This window comes from Callospermophilus lateralis, chromosome 18 (assembly GCF_048772815.1).
Source record: "Callospermophilus lateralis isolate mCalLat2 chromosome 18, mCalLat2.hap1, whole genome shotgun sequence".
In the NCBI taxonomy this organism is placed as follows: Eukaryota; Metazoa; Chordata; class Mammalia; order Rodentia; family Sciuridae; genus Callospermophilus; species Callospermophilus lateralis.
The window spans coordinates 17,382,076-17,401,955 of NC_135322.1; the positions used below are offsets into that span (position 1 = coordinate 17,382,076).

The 19,880-nt window shown below is 48.8% G+C and overlaps 2 protein-coding genes across 4 annotated transcripts; both read right to left on the reverse strand.

Moving 5' to 3' along the window:
• Positions 1-4,854: 4,854 nt before the first annotated feature.
• Positions 4,855-7,155, reverse strand: Etv2 (ETS variant transcription factor 2). Its single transcript, XM_076837544.2, has 6 exons — positions 7,086-7,155; positions 6,899-6,988; positions 6,619-6,678; positions 5,917-6,378; positions 5,352-5,464; positions 4,855-5,052 (listed from the first exon to the last, which is right to left on the reverse strand). Exons 1-6 carry the CDS (start codon positions 7,153-7,155, stop codon positions 4,855-4,857), a joined length of 993 nt encoding a protein of 330 aa, XP_076693659.2.
• Positions 7,156-10,493: 3,338 nt separating this feature from the next.
• Rbm42 (RNA binding motif protein 42) lies at positions 10,494-18,757 on the reverse strand. 3 transcript variants are annotated; one of them, XM_076838131.2, is made up of 10 exons: positions 18,531-18,757; positions 18,154-18,298; positions 16,445-16,529; positions 16,267-16,341; positions 14,522-14,587; positions 14,267-14,421; positions 13,493-13,825; positions 13,117-13,234; positions 10,830-11,024; positions 10,494-10,735 (listed from the first exon to the last, which is right to left on the reverse strand). In XM_076838131.2, the coding sequence occupies exons 1-10, from the start codon at positions 18,656-18,658 to the stop codon at positions 10,623-10,625; spliced, it is 1,413 nt and encodes a 470-aa protein (XP_076694246.1). In that variant the 5' UTR covers positions 18,659-18,757; the 3' UTR covers positions 10,494-10,622. The 3 variants fall into 3 exon arrangements, with proteins under 3 accessions (XP_076694246.1, XP_076694245.1, XP_076694247.1); XM_076838130.2 differs by having other exon boundaries at positions 14,267-14,442; XM_076838132.2 differs by lacking the exon at positions 14,522-14,587.
• Positions 18,758-19,880: the final 1,123 nt, after the last annotated feature.

Sequence of the window (19,880 nt, forward strand, 5' to 3'; positions counted from 1 at the left end):
CACCCCAGGTTTTGATCTGACTCTTAATCTAAAGCCAAGCTCCTTACAAATGATCTACTTAATTTGGCCCCTTTATACCTTCATCTAGTCCCCTGTCCTCACCACTCCAGGCACACTTCCAGCTGTTCCCAAACATACAGTTTGGCTTTCCCTTAAGTGCTTTTGCCCTTGTGGTTCCCTGAGCTTGGAATGCTCTCCCTAGATGGCTAGGGAGAGCATTCAGTTTGCTCAGATTCACCATCTGGATGAGTCCTTCTCAGACCTACTATTTAAAATTGCCATTTTGTCAGTCTCCATCCTCCTTCCCGACTCCACAGCTTTTTCCTTCTCCTTTCTTTAAATCATGTTTACTCCTTTTTGTCTTTTCAATAGAATAGAGGCATCATAAAGAAGCAGTTTTTGTCTGTCTTATTCACCAGCCCATCTAAAATAGTGCCTGACACATAGGAGGTGCTCTATAAATATTTTTAAATGAATAAGTAAGTGGGACAGCTGAGGACTAGTAGAGGGAGGTATTTAAGAGAATTGTTTTCTCCCTCTCCTTAGTCTAGCTTCTGAAGTTTTCCATATATTGTCTTTGAAGCAGCATTAAGTTCTAACTGGATCAAGGACCTCTTGTTCTGTGCCCATCAACAATGCAATCATTTGTGGAATTACCTATTTGTTTGCTGCATCCCTCCTCTTTTTAAAAAAATTTTGTTTGTTTGTTTGTTTTTGGTTCTGTTCCTAGCAAAACAATGTAAGGATTCTCACTAGACCCTGGACATGTATGGCTCATTGTATAAGAAAATAAATTAAACAACCAAAAAAACTAATGTTTTAATTGAGTGTGTATACTTTTAAAATATATTTTTCAAGTTTTTCAACTAAAAACAATTCAGAGTAATGATACCTAATATAAATGTATATGGTTCCCATAGAGCTTTATTTTCCAAATGACTAGTTTGTGAGAAGTAAATATGAAAAGTAAACTGAGACATCTTCTCTTAGAAAGAAATCAAAGAAGGGATGGAGAGTGAGAGATAAGAAGGAAATAACCAATAAAGTGAGAAAGGAAGAAAGTAGAGAAGAGAGAAAGGAAGGAACACATTTGACTAATGGTTTTTCTCATTTGGGAATGAAGAGAGGTTAAAGCACCTTCTTTCTTAGGGAGCCAGTTTTTCTTCCAATTACCCCTTGCCATTGTAGTCCATGTTCTGATTCTCTCAACCTCATCAAATTGAATATTTAGCAGATATACATTGTCATTATAAACCAATCTGTGCTTGAAGATAATTTCTTCAGCTACTGTACAGTTCAGCTTAGCCATGAGCAAGTCGTTTAAGAACTGTGAAAAAAAATGAACTGTAGACACCAATCATGCAGGATGTTCTCTTTCCCATTCTAGGAACCAAAATGAGAACCTCTTTTCTGTTATCCTTGGCTGAGAAATGTAAAAGAAGGCCCTGACTGGCCCTGGTCATGTCTAACTCTACTAAATATTGTTGTGCGCATAATGGAACTTAATCTGAACAGAAATGACTCATGGACCCTGTTATCTGTTTCTGGTAGGATAGTGTTAGTAACTACCATAGCTCAGAAATGAAAGATTTACATGGGAAGGATTAAGTTATAAAGAAAATATGGAGAAAGAATATGAAAGTCTCAGTATCATAGAATGCCTAGTATTTAGCTGATCAATAGGACTGTGTTTCTAAGTAATATCACCCACAATTTATCTGCCCCTTAATGTGTATCAGCACACCACTTTACTTGGACTATCTTCATTTATTTCAACAAGAGATTTGTTGGGTAATGCATCCCTCCTCTTCACTAAGATCTTCCTAAAACCCAAATCCCTCTCCTGTTCAAACCCCTCTATGGCTCTCCAGTGCCCTGGAGACAGAGTTCAGACTCTTCATCATGGCTCATGGATCCTTAGTGAACTCTTTGTGAACTGGCCTACATTCCTCTTTCTAGCCACACCGGTGTTATTGAATGATGCTGTGAGATTTTCCACCTCTGAGCCTTTGCTCTTGCTGTTTATTCTGCCTGAAACATTCTTTGCCCACCTACTTCTCAAATCACTTGATTCTTCCTCCAGAAAGTCTTCCCTGTCTCTCCTGCTCCTGGGCGAGGTCAGTTGCCTCCTTTTGGGCTCTCGTATGTATTCCTCTGGAGTGCTTCATCCTAGCCCTGACCATTCTGGTATGTCCCTATCTGATGATGGGTCTGGGATCTGTCTTCCTGGAGCACTGTGAGCTTCCTGAGGGCAGGGTTCAGGGATGTTTTGATGGTATATGCCCACTATCATGCAGGAGGACCATACAGTAGGTTCTCTGTAGGGACTTAGAGTTCCCAGAAGGGATGGGTTCTCAGTAAATTCCCAGTAAGCTCTCATTAGAATCTAGGTCTTGGTTCTCTGTTTTCTAACTTGGAACAGGAAATCAGAGTACCTTTGGTGTTGGGGGAGCCAAACATTAGGTCTAATTCCTTGATGATCCCTAGCACTGGGAAGGCATTAAGTAAATCCTTTTTGTAGTCTGAGTCTTATCTGCAAGGGTACACGGCCAATGAACTTCCATAATTGGGTCTTGTGTTAATCAGATTTTCATTACTATAAGGAAGTACCTGAGGTGGCATAATTTATGAAGAGTTTTACTTTGGCTGGCCATTCTAGAGATATAAGATCCAAACAGGATAGCTCAGACTCTGTCCAGGGGTTCCCATTGACTATATCCTTTATGATGAATGACCTTCTTGTTGGCATGTGTTTTGTTTTGTGATACTGGCATTAAACCCAGGGGTGCTCTACTATTGAGTATATCCCTGGCCCCCCTTTTTTTTGGTGGGGGGACAGGGTTTTGAGGCAGCTCATAGCATGAGAGACAGGGAACACTCCTGTCCCATCACACAACTAAACCGGTCAGGGTTACTCCAAGTGAATTTGGAGAGTAAATAAAGACATAGATACAGAAAGTAACTTTTCTTTGGGTTCAGTGACTGCTCCTCAGCCGCAGCTCCCACAAGGGGTCAAGGCAGGCAGGAAAGAGCCAAGAGCTCATGCTGAACTCTTTTACTGGGGAGAAGCCATTCAAATAAGGCAAGGGGTCAGGTTTCAGGGGGTTGAGTCTAGCTTCCTGACATCTTGCTGTCAGCAGGTTGACTGACATCTAGGAAGGCCACGCCCATCTCAGGGGCTGTGTGGGGATCTTAGGCAGAGTAGGAAAAAAGACCATAAGTCACCTGCCCAGACAGAAGAGCAAATCGGTTCAGTCTACCCTGTGCCCTCAATGCTCATAGTTCACACACACAGCCCATGGCTGGCTTGCCACAGCTCCACACTCTCATCACTCAAAGCTAAGGGGCGCTTGGTTCCCAAGTGGCAGCTCCTGACCTACTCCTGTCTGTGTCTCCTTTTCTTCATAAAGCCACAGGATTCAATTGTGGGGATTCTGCTATAAGGACCTTATCTAATCTAATCAATTCCCAAACTGGCCACCTCTAAACACCATAGTTTTTACTCTCCTAATACCATTAACATAATTAAATTCCCACATATATTGGGGGAACAAACCATATTCAAGCCTTATGCTATGGTTTGGATGTGAGGGCTTCCCCAAAAGCTCACATGCGAGACAATGCAAGAGAGTTCAGAGGAGAAATGATTAGGTTGTGAGAGCTTTAACCCAATCAGCCTTAACCCAATTCCTTGATAGGGATTAACTGAGTGATAACTGAAGGTGGGTAGGGTAGGGTGTGGCTGGAGAAGATGGCATTGGGGATGTTGCTTGAGGTATATTGTGTATGGGGGGAGTGGAGTCTGTCTCTGATCATCATGTGAGCTGACTCCCTTTGTCACACTCTTCTGCCATGATGTTCTGCCTCACCTGGAGACCTGAGGAATACAGCCTCTGCCTATGGATTGAGACCTCTGAAATCATGAGTCCCCAAATAAACTTTTCCTCCTCTACAATTGTTCTTGTCAAGTCTTTTAATCACAGCAGTGAAAAAGCTGACTGATACACTGTATCAGGGCTGATTCCTTTGAAAGTCCCTGCCCATGGGCTGGGGATGTGGCTCGAGTGGTGGCGCGCTCACCTGGCATGCGTTCGGCCCAGGTTCGATTCTCGGCACCACGTACAGACGGGGATGTTGTGTCCGCCGATAACTAAAAAATAAATATTGAAATTCTCTCTCTCTCTCTCTCTTTCTCCTCTCTCACTAAAAAAAAAAAAAAAAAAAAAAAAAAAAAAAAAAAAAAAAAAAGAAAGTCCCTGCCCATGGCAGACACACAGTAGACCTTGAGGATACTAGGTTGGATTCCTTTGTATGTCCCAACAGGGTGGCACACAACTGATTCCCTAAATTAGGTCTGGTTCTCAAAGTCACGGTTGTGTCTTGGGATCTTGCAGCCAGAAAGGTGGGTGGCTTCTTAACTCCAAAATTAATCGTTGAGATGAGCTGTTTAGGCTGCAGGAGGAGCCAAGGTATATTGGTAAGGAGGGGCCTATGGCCTAAGGGGGACTGTAGCAGAGGGGCAGGGCTTAGGTAGCTAAGAGCTCTCAAAAGAAGGGGCGGGTGTTGGGGCTAAGCGGATAAATAAAATAAAGGTATTGTATCCAACTACTACTAAAAAATACACATATTAAGAAAAAAAAAAAAAGAGGGGAATACCTAGACCCTGGTAATCTAGGGGCCAAAGGGATGGGGACCCAGGATGATGTGAGATGAGGATCCGACGCTTGAAATCTCCGAAGTGGGGAGGCCAAACTCCTAAATGCGGGGGTGCACACTTAGGCTTTCTGGCGGGTCTAGTCAGTGCGGTGGGAAGGACACAGACAAGCACGCGCTAGGAGGTTTGAGCGGATATTTTTATTGGATCTCTGTTCCTTGACTGTCCTCGGAGTCCCGACCGGGTATACCGGGCACTCGGCCCCCGAAGCGGTACGTGTACTTGCGCCCACCGCTCTTACGCACGATGTCGCGGCGGTAGTAGTAGCGTAGACCTCGGCTCAGCTTCTCGTAATTCATGCCGGGCTTCCTCTTGCGCTCGCCCCACAGCCGTGCCACCTAGGTCGGAGGGGGGACTTCGTCAGCGGCCGGTGGGGCGGGGCCGAGACAGGATCGGGGGAGCGGACTTGGGGACCCGGACTTGGGGACCCGGCTCGGGTGGTCTGGACGCGGGTCTGGCACCGCCTAGGTGGATTGAATGGGGTTGGTTGAGGCTGAAACCCGACTCATTTTAAACGCGGTCCAGAGAGGGCGGAGGGGGGCGGGGCCGAGGGTTAGGCACAGTGAACGGCAGGATGAGGTTAGATTAGAGTCGACCCGGGGTTGGGCGGGCTAGCGGGGTAGGGGAGCTGCCCCACCTCTTTGGGGTCGCACAGCTGGAACTCGCGGCTGTTGCCAGTCCAGCGGATGCAGCTGCTACGCGCCTGATCGTGGAGCAGCTCCAGGAGGAACTGCCACAGCTGAATGGGACCTGAGGGGTGAAGGCAGGTGAACACTCAGGCTTCCTAGCCCCAGACCTCGCCTTTTGGATGATCTAAGACTCCAACAGGAGTCCAAATGTCCCCTCCTTGGGGATCCTTGAGTTCGGATCCCTCCGTATAAAGGAATCAAGTGTCGGCCTCAGGGACCCAGAGGTCCAGAGTCCCCATCTAGGAGATTTAGGAGTTTGGCCTTTCCATCCTGGAGATTCGGGCGTCCAAACCCTTATCTCTTTCCTCTGACATAATCCAGGAGCCTGGATCCTCGTCCCCTCGGTCTTTAGAAGACCATCAGAGTCTTAGTCCTCTCGCCCCTCCCCTCGAGTTCTCGGGTACCTAAATCCCTCCTTTCACTGCCAGTTTCCTGGGTCTGCCCCCTTAGGTGCCCCGGCACCGCCACGTTACTCTGGCTTCGCTACCTCGTCAGTCTTCCAGGACCTCTCACCTCGGTGGTTAGTTTTGGGGTAAGGAGCCAAGGCATCCCGGTCAGACTGCTGACTCTGTTCAGAGAGAGTGGTGACAGCTGAACTCTGGTACCCCTTCGAGGAGATGCTGCACTCTGTATGCAGCCCCGGATCCCACGAGGTGGCACAGTTCGAACCCACAGGCCCACTCCACGAAATGGCACAGTCCGCGCGCGGTTCCCCGCTGAGGCCATTGCCCCAGTAGGTGGCGCCGTGGGAGCCCACAGAACAGTCCCAGCGGATGGTGTTTCTGGCAGCCTGGACGTGCGACCACGTGGTGTCACAGTTCTGGCCCACCGTCCCTTCGGAACCAGTGAAGGGGACAGGACCAGGGGCGGGGCCCAGGATCTGGGAGGCGTGGTTCCAAGGGTCCGAGGCAGTGCAGGTGGTGCCGGACAGGTCTGCCCAGTCTCCTGACCACGCCAGGGCCTGAGGGGCTGGCTCTGTGAGGAGGTACAGACCACAAGTGAGGGGAGCGCAGGGGTCCTGGACCCCTTGAGAGTTCTAGCTGTCACTCCTGGTGCCTCCTGTCCACGGTCCCCAGATCAACACCATGCCACCTTGGATGCAGGCATCTCCAGTCCTAGCCCTGATCCGCTTCAAAGAATGGGGAGGGGGATTCTAAACTTCCAGACCCAGCACCTCCGGACCCCTTCTCCCACCGCCCCTCTGCATACACTCACCTGCCCCCCATGAAGCTTCTGGATGTGCTAAGGAGGGACTCCAGTCCAGCTCTGGAAATCCTGTGAGGGATTAGATCGCAGCTGAGTTCAAGAAAGGGCGGAAGATTTGGAGACCTCTTCAACCACCCACCCATCCACTGGTCTTTACGTGTCAGGGGTTGGGAGTTATTCACTCAGGACTCAGGACCCTCTCTTTCTTTGACCTCGGGAGTCCGGGAGTGCCCTCTTCCCTTAGTCCTAGGAACCTAGCCTTCCTCCTCCAGGACACAGGGCTCCCAACCCGGGAGCGAACCTTTCCAGCTTGTCTCCGCTGTCGGCGTTTCTCCTTGGAGTGCCAGTTCAGGGAAATAGAAGCCAAATTCAGTGCCTTCTGCAGACAAGAAGGACGTCAAGGCCGGTCAGGAGTCAGCAGAGGCCCTTACCCCGGCACCCTCCCCACACGTAGTGTCTCAGCCCCAGCCGCCTACCCAACCCTGACAGCTGGTTCCCCGGAGGCACTTCCTGTGGTGATGCTTCATCCCCATTCCACAAGTCCATGGATGCTCCTTCTGAATATTCTGGGTAGGGAAAAGTGCAATGGGCAAAGGAGGACCCTTAGGGACCCTGGAATATGGGCCCCTGCCCTTGCCTCCCTCAGACCCAGGATCCAGCTTTTGTTCCCTCCTTCTACAGGAACCTGAAATCTTGGCCTCCAGTTCCCTTTCCTCTCAAAGGAGGAGTGAGGAGTCTTAAGTCCTTTTAGTCACTGAGGCCCAGGAATCCAGGCCCCGTACTTCTCGGGAATCTAGAAACCCGGGTCCCTCCCTAACCCAGACACCCAGGCATCCATCCATCCCCAGTTCGTGGCGTGGCTCACCTCTGGTGAGTTCCTCTGCCAGCAACCGGGGGTCTCAGCTCCATTTCATACCATGCACCCCCTCCCTCGGGAGCCTGGGCAGGGGGGAATTTTCCGAGACGTCAGAGCAGGGGGTCGCAGCTTGGGTCAGGTTGCAGGGGTTGGGGCGGGGCCGAGTGGCGCCCCCGGCCTCAGGGATGCCACTGGCTCTGAAGCTGTATCATTGCCAGGGTGGGCATTTTGAGCTTGGACGAGAGCTTTTGGGGGACAGCGGGCTGGGCGAGTCTCATCCGAGAGGTGTTTACGGGGTGATGAGGACGGGGCGAGGGGCTTAGTGGAGAGGTGCTCAGACTTGGGGATTTGATCCTGCGACATGGGAGGTGGTGGGGGAGGAGGACCTGGGGTCAGTTGGGCTGCACCGGCCTTATCTGCAACAGGAAGAGGGATTTCCGGCCAGATACCCCCTTCCCAGCTGACGTCACAATCGGCAGGGTGAATGTGGAGTGGGGTGGGGTGGAAGGAGGAGAACCTGAATCCGAATCCCCCAAATCCCCGCCCCCCAACAGGCTCAGCGGGGGAGGGCCTCCTGGAGCTGCTCCCCAGGAGTTTCAATCATAATAGTAACATCAACAACCTGAATGATAATCGCTAGTAATAACAATAGCTAACCTTAAGTGAGGGCCTGTTGTATTTTATATGCCAGAGAATCACGTGCAAAGGTCCTTCATTTAATGAAGGTCCATTTTATGAGGTAGATACTGTTCATCCCTGTTTTATGAAGGAAGAAATTGAGGCAGACATCCTCCCACTTCTCTTTCCAAAGCCCATGTACTTCCATGCTCTAAGTTTGAAACTGGAAAATTTTGAGTATAAATTCAATGAGATATCACATGGAGTTATTAGATGTGGTGATGGCATTTTATGGAAGATGTCTCTGTGAAGAAATAAACACAGATATTCAGGGTTGAAGAGCTATAATGCCTGTAACTTGCTTTTAAAAATGAATACACAGGAACATGTTTATCTGAAATTCATAAGTAGGTATTCCATATTGCTATATGCTGTTTGGCAACCCTAACCTCAGGTAACCTGGCCTTAGATACTGTGTTTGTGCCAGACCTCCTATACAAATAAATAAATATTTACTGCTAGAAAGAATCTTTTTAAATATGGAGAGTTACCAATATTCATTCAGCTTCATAAAATATTTGTCATTCTGGAGGTAGGAGTTGTGTGGAGAGCACTGCTTTCCTGTTCATTTTACAGAAGGGAAACTGACCTCAAGAGGGAGAGTCACTTGGAACTGGGATTAGAACCCAGCGGGAGCAATCCATTGAGCCCTGGGGTATAACTCCATCCATTTACTCCATGTATCGGAAGGGAGTCCTGGCCTCCTTTCCCTGAAGCTGGCCTCTTTCCTGTCTGTCTCCATGTGCTTCTCCCCTGGTTGGTGTCCCCAGCTGTGGTCCCTGTTGCACCAGGACTGACTGAATCCAGTGAGGTCACTCAGTATCTCAGACAAGTCTTGCTCCCTCCCTTCTCTGAGTGTTCTCATCTTCTCCATCTCTCTGAGTTTTCTCCCCACCTCCCTTCTCATTGCAGTCTCTAATAATTCTTATCACTCTGCCTGAGCTTTCCCCTCTCCCTCCATCTCTGTATCTTTGCCTGCTCTTCCTCTCCATCTCTGTGCATATCTCTCTGGGTCCTTGACAAGACTCCTGTGCTTACTTTAACAACCCTTCTTTCCGGAATCACTCTCTCTTTCCATGTCCTTCCTGTCCCAGAGGTTGCAGTAAGCAGATCAGGGATAGGAAGGGCTAGTGATAGGGAAAAGGGGTTTGAGGGTCCTGAAACTGGGAGGTCCAGCCCAGGTGGCAGGGGGCTAAGGGCACTTCCTGCCAAGGAGGGAGGCCCTCACCTCTCAGACCAGACTGGAAAATATGACGTCAGAGAGGAGGCAGTAAGAGAGGGGAAGACAGGAACAGAAGAAATTTGATACCTCTCCTGGGTGATCTCCTTCCTGAGAGGCCTTGGTATTGCTGCTCCCAGCCCCCAGCCCCAGTCCTTCCCTGACTTACCCCCTAGCCCAGGGCTCTATGGCTGCATCCCTGGGAGATTTTCATTCCTTTCCCGCAGTCCAACCCTGCAAGCCCCTTAGAACCTACCCTAACCTCTTTCCAGACCTCCAGTGCTTAGTGGTGGTCCCTTGGTTTTCTAAACCCATAGTATATGATGCCAGTCAGTTCCTACTTGCTACCTGACCGTTGTCCCAGCTTCTCAGGTTCTCTGCTGCCTTTAGGGTAAAGCCTAAGCTCTTAGCCTGGTGCTCAAGGTCCTGCTTGGACACTTCTTCAGCAGGTGGAGGCAAGCTCCAAGAAGGAAAAAGACCCAGAGATACAGATATCTAGAGACAAGAAACAGAGGGCACTGAGAGACCCACGCAAGGCAAGTTGGCTGACATTATGGCAGAGGGAAGAAACTAAACAGCGATCCAGAGTAAGAATGGCAGGAAGAAAACCTGAGTGGACAGTTCTTTAGGAAGCCCTCCCTGACCCCCAGGGATCCCCCTGTTGGCCCTGGCCAGTCTGGGCCTATTCTCTGACAGTGAACCATAAACTCTGAGGAAGCAGGGTACAGGACTGTTTGTCGTTTGTCACCGCTGATGATGCTGTCACCCAGCATCATCCAGGCCCTCGATGAGAGTTTGCTGACTGCTTAAAGCCTAAAGGCTGTGAGCTCCAGAAGGCAAGGTCTAGGAGACCTCCTATCTTGATGCTGATAACACAGGCTGGTGTGTGGAAACTGATCTGAAATCTGAGCCTCAACTTGGCTGTTACCTTCCCAAAGCCTTTCTTCCTGCTCTGGAATAGGCAGCACTCAGTATGCACTTAAGAGTTTTTAAGTGGAGGTAATGGGCACATAGTAGGGGCTCAAAATGCCCATCTGGATGTTTTGCCTAGGTAAAACTTCAAGGCTACTCACATTCTCAGGTGAGGGAAAAGCCTGGTACCCAAAGAGTTCTTCCAAGCACAGCCAGGGGTGGAAATGAACGTAAATTTATTGAAACTGGTTTTGGGGCAAGTGTGTGGATAGTTTAGGGTTTTCCAAAGACAGCTCTGGGGAGGAGCCAGCGCCCGGCCGGATGGGAGCGGGTGCCCAGCCACAGACCCTATCTCAGTCCCAACTTCTTCTTTTCCTTCTGCTTCTTGCGGACCACATCCAGGTTCCGGTCCTTCCACATGCTCTTACGAAGCTTGATGGGGCGTGAGCCCACATATTTCCCTGTGGGACAGGAGGACTTAAGGTCAGGCTTAAGGGGTAAGGCTTAGGCCAGATGCCTGCCATACCCACTGCCCCTAGGGAAAGCCTCACCCACCATTCATCTCACGCATGGCGCGCACATAGTCACTTGGGTCCTTGAAGCTGACAAAGCCATAGCCCTTGGTCTTGCCTGTGCGCTTGTCACGGATCACCTTAGCCTTAAGGAAGGATGGGAAGCGGCTGAAGGCACGTGCCAAGATGTCATCATTCACCTCATTGCCCAAATCCCCGCAGAAGATCCGGAAGTCATCTGGGGTTGGGAGAGAGAAGTCAGAGGAAGCAGATGCTGGCCCCTGTCCACCCTATTTTAATGAACCCATCTTTTCTGATGCATCCTTAAGCTCTCTTTCCTCTATTTCCAAAGTCTCTACCCCGGGATCCTTGGTGATAACAGCCAACATCTTTGTAGTATTTACCCTGTGCCAAGTACCCTGGGGGGTTTACATATCTGATGCTCCCAACAGCCCTTTCACACTGAGGCACAGAGAGGTCAAGCGGCTTCAAACTTACACAAGTAGGAGGTGGCAGATGGGACATGAGCTCTGGCATCTGGCTCCAGGGTCCTCACTTTTAACCTCTAACTGTATTGTTTTTTCTCACCCAGGACTGTCACACATTCCCATGAAGAAGCCCTGAATTCTGACCTGGTCCCGGCCTTCCCTCTGAGACCCTGTTGTTCCTTGGTCTCCTGGACACCTCTCCAAAAATGTCCCCTGGGTCCGACACTCCCCAGCCTCCCACCATGGCACCTCAGCACCACAGGCTTCACCTTTCTTCAGCTATGCAGAGGCTGCTCTAATTCTACCTTGACTTTCTCCAAAGCTGATCTCAGCTGCCACTCTTGGGTATATCCCTGGGCAATCCTAGGCCTGAGCCTAGACTGATCATACTCTACCCCAATGAATCACTATCCCCAGAAAGCACTTATCATTATTTTATTTTTGGAGATAGGAAAATGAGGCTTTAAAGGCTAACTACCAAGGTCTCAGATCTAGGGTCCCAAACCAACACTGGACCCATCTGGGTCAAGGTTGCTTGGCCCTGACCTGGGGCAGGTATATTGTCCCAGGATAGGAGGCAAAAGTCAAGGACTTGGTGGGAGGTAAGTTTATTTTCTTCCTCAGTTATCGCCATGGTTGCCCCAGGCTTCTATGATGGTTAAGGACACTTTGAGAACAAGCTAAGCCATCCCAGGAGGAAACAATCTGACAAACTAAGAGGGTAGGAGCTTCTAAGACATTTGGCCTGGACACTTGAAAAAATTATACATAACACAAGGAGGTGGAGCATGTCTGTAATCCCAACAGCTTGGGAGGCTGAGACAGAAGCATTACAATTTCAAAGTCAGCCTCAGCAACTCAGCAAGACCCTGTCTCAAAAGGTGCTGGTTGAAACCTAGACATGCCACTGACTTCTACCCCACCATGCCTCCCAGGCCTTACTTTATATGAATGAGCACTCATTTCTCCTGGGTTCGAGACTTGGTCAAGTGAATCCCAGGATCTAACTGTGCTTAGCCCAGATTATCTATAATTTATTTATTTAGGTTGCTGGGGATGGAACACAAGATCCTACCACTGAGCTGTGCCCCCTCGGCTCTCTAAGCCCTATTTAAACATAATAAAACAAAAAAATATATATATAATGTAGAGACATAGAACTACATGTATCCTGGCTTGGGAAAAATAGCTGTAAGAATGTTTTGAGAAAACTGGGGAAATATGAATACAAATTGGCTATAAGATGTCATGAAATTACTGTTACTTTTCTTAGGTAATGGTATTATGATATGAAAGAAAGTGTCTTAGAAGAAGATGAATACTAAGGTATTTAGAAATGATGGAATAACTTCACTTATAATTTGCTTCAAATGACCGAGAAAAAGACAAGGGGCTGGGGTAGCTCAGTGGTAGAGCACTTGCCCAGCATGTGTGAGGGTTCCATCCCCAGCACTGCAAAACAACAACAAAAAGTATACATACACAGAGGAGTAAAGTGAATGTAGCAAAATATTAACTGGAATCTAGGTGGTAGATAAATCATTCATGTCATTCTGTACTTAAAATTTTTTTCATAAAAAGTTGGGGAAAAAAGAATGCTCTTTTTTGACTTTTAGCATGGCAGGTCTGTCATGAGTAAAAACAGGGGCCAGAAAGACCTAGGTATCTATCACCCCCACCAAGTTCTGGACTGTGGTTGGGGAGGGACCTGCCCCTCAGAGCCTCAGTCTGGGTTAACTACAAAGAGCTGTAGAATTATCTGGCTCCCCTTCCCTGCCTATAGCCCAAGGAGGCAGCATGGCCTGTCCCTGGTTGATCAATACTCATGCTTTAGCCACTTACCTGCATCCCACTCCAGCAGGCTGGGGTCCTCCCAGCTACTCCCAGCTGCTGTGCGAATGCAGCGTTTCAATTTCTCTGGCTTCCCTTTCTTCTTGTCTTCACCCAAGGGTTCTGGGACCTGCAAAGGAAAGGGGGTGGGGTACCAAGGGCTTGGTGTTAGAGTGTCCTACTCTGCTTTGCCCCTAGCTGTCCTGCCTCCAGTTACAGGACTGGATATGATTCTAGGTATGGAATACTTGGGTCTACCTCCCTTTTCCCCCGAGTCCTCCTACCCTCTGGAGAGAGGACTACGTGTTTTCCTGTGTGTGAAAACTAATGGGCTTCTGCCTATCCTCCTAGCCCTTTCTGTCCCCTTGTTGTTATGCTCCCTGCTTACCTCAAGAGCCATAAGGCCAGGAGGTGGCTCAGGCCGAGGGGGCCGGGGTCGTGGACGCAAGGACAGGAGCTCAGGAATGCGCAGTGGGGGCAGAAGGCCACGTACCACCTCCAGTGGGAGGGGCAGGGGCTCAGGTTCTGGCAATGGCATTGCCAGGGCCAGTGGTAGGCTGGGCCCAATGACTGCAGGGCCAGCTGGAGCACCTCCTGCACCCACAGCCACTGCTGCACTAGCCTCTTCCAGCCCAGCTGCTGCTGCCACCACTGCTTCTTCCTTCTCTTTCAGGCCCAATCCCAGGCCTAGGCCCAGCTCTCGGGGTGCTGCTGGCTCTTCCTGTGAGCAAGAGGAGGGCATGAGGGGGGTCAAATCACAGATCTGTATCTTACTTCCATTCCCATCTCACACAACAAAGTAAGGCCCTAAAGCCAAAGAGCAGGCCCAAAAGGGAAGTCTCTAGTTAAACAGAAACGGAGAAAAATAAGCAGAGAGGAAGAGACAGGCAGACATAGGTAAAAACATCGAGACACAAAAACAGGGACATCAGAGGAAAAATAGAGACAGAGACAGAAATAGACCCTCAGCCTGTTTCTCTCTACTCTTCAAAAAGGTTTGGCCATGGGAAAAAACCAGAGAAAGACAGAGGCAAACAAAGATTAAGAGAGAAAGTCAAAGAAATGAAGCCAGGGGAAAGATAGACTTAGACCTATCACATGGGGTCAGGATCAAGTACCCTGCCCACTGTACCTCTGATATTAGTTCCCTGTCCACACTCACCAGGGGAGGCCTCAGAGCAGCCATAGAGCCCAGGGGGGGTCCTGGGGCCCGAGCCATTGGTGGCAGCATCATAGGTGGTCCAGGGGGCCCAGGAAGAGGGGGTCCTACAAGGGCCTGGTGAGGGGGCCGCAGGGCCATTGGACGGGGAGCACCAGCTGCGGGAGAGAGAGCAGAATCTGTCAGGGTGTTAGTGGGGAAGCTGGAGGGCTTGGGGGAAAAGCTGTGTGGCAGGGATGATGACCCTGGCCCCCTCACCTGCTCTCTGTAGCACGTGGGGGACGAAGGCCGGACGCAGGATAGGGGCCCTCTGAGGGGCCACAGCTGTGGGAAAGAGAGATGGGGGTGTGTGTCATGGGGGACAGGGGCAACTGGGGTAAGATGTGTGTGAGAGTACTCTCAGCATCCAAGAAATCCTGGAGAAGAGTCTGGGGACTCTTCTGGAAGATATGAAGGTTTTTCCATGGGTTCATTCAGCAAAAATGTATCCACAAGGATCTCCTGTGGGCCCCAGCCCTGTGGTGGGCAGTGCTAAGGACCCACTAATAGACCAAGAGTTCTCAGGGAGCTCCTGTTTCAAAGTAGGAGAGAACAGATGCATCACTAGAGACTGACAGCCCAGAATGGTCAGGGCTGAAATGGGGGAAAGCTCAGGTGGAGGGATCAAGGATAAGAGAGGGAAGGCCAGGGAGCTGTCAAGAGTCCAGAACCAGCCTAGACTAGATTCGAGGTTTCTTGGAGAAAGAGACCTGTGAGTTGAGACTCAAAGGATAATGAAGAGTTAGGCCAAGGATTGAGTGGAAATGTTACTGGCAGGCAGAACTTTTATAAGCAGTACCTTTTTCCTTTTTCAGTTTAATGGGATTGTCACAAGGAAGTGGAGGGCCAGAGAGCATCATGACAAGGGTTGAAGGATCAGCAAGCTTTTAAACACAGCCTTCTTGGCTAAGCCACGGATATCTTTTTGAGGATATGGGGGAGCCACAGTAGCGTTGGAAGGTGTGGGAGGTGATTAAGTCAGCCATGCTTTTTTTTTGCCAAAACTATAGTAAAGAGTAAGAAATGTCAGCTTTGGACACTGAGGCAGGAAGATTTCAAGTTCAAAGCCAACCTCAGCAATTTAATGAGGCCCTAAGCAACTTAGTGAGACCCTGTCTCTAAATAAAATATTAAAAAAGGGGTGGGGATGTGGCTCAGTGGTTGAGTGGTTGAGTGCCCTGGGTTCAATCCCTGGTACAAAAAAAAAAAAAAAAAAAGAGTAAGAAATATTAATACTTCTCATGTCATATAAAAAAAAGTATAATAGATTTAGAAAACATTATTAACAAACTTAACAGAGATCATACCAAAATTTTATATCTAAATGAAAAATAACGTAACAAAAACTGACAATGAACACAGGGGTTACCTGAAAAACAAAAGGTAGAAAATGGTAGAGTGGCCTGTGGAGGGGACAGGTTGGAAGATCACAGCTGAGTTACAAGGGGCAATGGAGAGAAGGGACTGCAACAAAAGCACAGCTGGAACATCTCAGCAATGTTCAGGGATCTTGGGAAACAGAGGGGATCTCTCTCTGCAAGGAAGCAGGCCACATAGAGTCTGACCACTGGAGGAGGAGCTTAATGTTTGTTTGATTTATTCATCCCCTCAACAGATAGTGTGTTACGCTTTCTGTGCCACAGGTACCAAGACTTGTTCCCCTTGTGGAGCTGACATTTTAGAAGAAGCAAAAGATGATGATGATAATCACCAAAATAAGTAAACTGCATAGCTTGTTGTAAGTTGTTAAACGCTGGGGAGTAACAGAGGGGGGTTGGTTTGCAGGGACCAAATTAACTTGAGAAACTCAGGAAGGAAGTACATAGTAAGGTTTGTGCTTTAGAAAGATGACCATATCAGGTGGGGATGAATGCAGAAGATTTAAAGCAGTGATTCAGGCAAGAGGCTGAACTGCCTAAACAATTATGCCTGGTTACATGTGGGTGTCCTGGCTCCTGACTTACCTGCTCGCCGTAGGAACATGGCTTCTCGAGCCTCTGGACTGTCCAGGTGACTCCGATCAGCAGGGCCAAAGCCAACTGTTGGGAGGGAAGAGATGAGGATGGAGGGAGGAGTCATGGGCATCCCTTTTTGTACCCTGTCTGATCTCCTGACCCCCTCATTTTGCCATTCTTTACTTACCTGGGCCCACAAAAGGAGGGCCACCCACCATGGGAGGAACTACTGTGGCTGCAGCAGCTGCCCGGGCCTCCAGAGTCTGTTGCACCTGTTGGGGAGGAGATTGGAGTGAGAGGCCTGACTTAGTGCTCCCTGGCTGGCCACTCCCGGAGCCAAGGCTTTCATCCTTCATGTTCTGTGTGGGGCTGGCTCTCTGTCAGGTCTCAGTTAAAATGTCACTCCTCAGGGAGGCTCTTAGAATCATACTAGATAAAGCTGTCTTTAGCTTCTTCTAGCAGCAACTTCTTTCGTCACCCAGCTTCATACTCTCCACAGCACTTGGTACTATCTAAAATTATTTCCAATCTGTCCCCCCCCATCTACCATGTCACCACCCTGGTTCCGGCTAACATTATTATCTTGCTTAGATTATACAGTAACCTCTTCCTCAGTCTCCTGCATTCTGCCCTTCTCTCTTACAGTCTATTCTCCAGCCATACAGAGCTACCTTGTTATAACTAAGTTGAATGACATCATCTTTCTGCTTAAAATCCTTCAACAGCTCCCATCTCAGAGTAAAAGCCCAGGTTCTTTTATTTTTTCCTCTCTGTGGGTTGGGTGCCAGGGATTGAACTCAGGGGCACTCGACCACTAAGCCACACCCCCAGCCCTATTTTGTACTTTGTTTAGAGATAGAGTCTCACTGAGTTGCTTAGTGTCTTACTGTTGCTGAGTCTGGCTTTGAACCTGTGATCCTCCAGTCTCAGCCTTCATAGCTGCTGGGATTACAGGCATGTAGCATCGTGCCAGGCAAAGCCAAGATTCTCATGGTGAACCACATGGTCCTACAAGATCTGGCATCCATCATCTCTGTCTTTATCTCCTCCCACTTACCTCTTTGCCTATTCCACTTTAGTCACTGATCTCCCTGCTGAACATGATCACTCACTTCACTAGCAGTTCTCTTCCTCCAGATATCTGCATGGTTCCCTCCCTTGTTATCCTTTATATCTTTGGTAAATGTCACCTTCTCAGAAAGGCCTTCTCTGGGCTAATAAAACACTACTTTTCTTACCACACTTTGACTTCTCTCTCCCTAGTCTAACAAATTCCAAAAAGGCAATGATTGGTTTTGTTTTGTTCTCTGCTAAATGTCCAAGGCCTAGAGTAGTGCCTGGTACATAGAAGACAACCAATAATTGTTCTTTGGCAGAATGGATGACTTTCACAGAATGAATGATGTTTACTTAGTTTTTTATTGTTGTTTTGAGGGTACAGGGGATTGAACTCAGGGCCACTCAACCACTGAGCCAAATCTCCAGCCCTGTTTTGTATTTTACTTAGAGACAGGGTCTCACTTAGTGCCTGACTTTTGCAGAGACAGGTTTTGAACTCTAGATCCTCCTTCCAAGATGATGGGATTACTGTGCCGGCTTAGTTTTAATAGTCCCTTTCCACTAGTCATATATAGCTAGTTACTGAGCCCTTGAAATTTCACTGAGATTGACAAAGAATTACTTAACTTAAATATAAATTTTAAATAAGTACTGAACATAACCATCATTGCAGAAAGTTCTATTAGCTAACATGCTCTAAATGTAAGCTCCCCCAAAAAAGAAATATTATGCATCGTGGCACATGAGTTGACATGCTAATTAAATTCACAAGCCAAAACGTCAACACCTATCTGTGTTCACACACTTGCTGCCTTACATGCCTTAGCTCAGCCTTACCTGCTGGTATGTGTTGGTCGCGATAATAGGGCGGATCACAGGAGCTGCTGGGACCTGCATCGCTTCGACCGTGGGGACCGTGGGCACCGCAGGCACAGCGGTTGGGATTCCAGTTACTGGAGCCCCCAGAACTTCCTGCTCAAATCTAGGGGAGCAGAACATACACCAAGATCAGGTCCTCGCACCAATTCTGGAACGCTGGGTACATCGCGACAGCGCCTTCATCCCTGACAACGTCTCCATTTCACTACCCGCCCCCCGCCCCGAAGATTCCACTTCCCCAGGACAGAGTTATATCTCGAGCCTATCGCAGCCTGGAGGCGTTCAGTAGCTCTAGTTCTGGCATGGCTTTTATCACCCCCTCTCGCGGGCCTTACAGGGCCATCTCCGCCTCCATTTCCTTCAAGCGTTCCTCGCCACTCTTGCCCGGGATGCCCGCACCAGGGCCCGGGACCACGGGTCCTCCTGCACCCGGGAGCCCCGGGGCTGGCATCGCCCCGGCCATTGCTGCAGCCGTCCTTGTCGCTGCTACTACTGTTTCTGCTCAGTGGTCGCAGAGGTTCCTGCCGTCTACTCTCTGGTTTCGTCAGGATGGGCGCCTGCGATGACGTTCAGCGAAAGCGACGAGCGCCAGGACGTGACGCCTTACGCCCGTGAGCAAGGACCAATGAGATATGGCCACACCCCCAGGAAGGAATATAAACCAATGAGAGCCCCGGAGGGATGAACTAACGGAAGAATCTGAGTCAATCGGAACGCTGTGAAGAGAGGCGGCCACCCTTTCCAGGAGGAGCGCGGGCAAATGAGAACCAAGCAAAGTCAGTTGGTCCCTCCCTAATGTGGAATCTGGACCTTTGAGAATACAGGAAAGTTAGGAGGCCCCACCCGTGCCGTAACCCGGTCCTATGCCAAGTTTGTAAACACGCTGAGATCCACGTCGGTCCCGGGACTAGGCAAGGCTGGAGACCTAGCCAGGGACTGAGAACTCGGGCTCTGGATTAGACAGGCACACGTCTGTGACTTCCAGAAAAACTAGTGACGCCATGGGGGAAGCTCTGGGAAAGCGCCTGACCCGGAGACTTCCTGGAGAAGACATTTGCTGGAGAAAATGGGGAGAGATTTTTGTTTTGTTTTGTTTTGTTTTGGTGGGGGGTAGAAGGAACAATTTATGCCAAGGCCCAGTAATCCAGAGTGTCAACTCAGAAGTGCATCGTGGGTTTGGTCTCTACGCTCTTTCTTGGGACATGGTTGACTTCTTCCTCTTTTAACTCCTCCTTTCCTCAAAGCGTTTTATTATTTTCAAACAAACACGACATTAGAACAGCATCATGAACCTCTCAAACACTACCAATATTCTACATTTCGGTTTCATTTATAGTTCTCTCTTTATTTTTGTGGTACTGTAAATGGAACCCATGGCCTCGTGCATGTTAGTGCAAGCTCTCTACCACTGAGTTATCCCCAGCCCAATTTAAATTATTTTTGCTGGAGATGTTCAAAGCGAATTCCAGACATCATTCATAAATGCACCAGTATGTCTAACAAATAACTATTTTTAAACAATTACATTAATTATGCTATTATTAATTAATACAATCAAATTAATTCCTCGGTATCATCTAACATCCGGACCAGGTTCATCTTTCCCTGTCTTGAAAATATCTTTGTACAATAATATTATAAAATCAGGACCCAAATAAGGCCCACACAATGCATTTTTTTCCTGT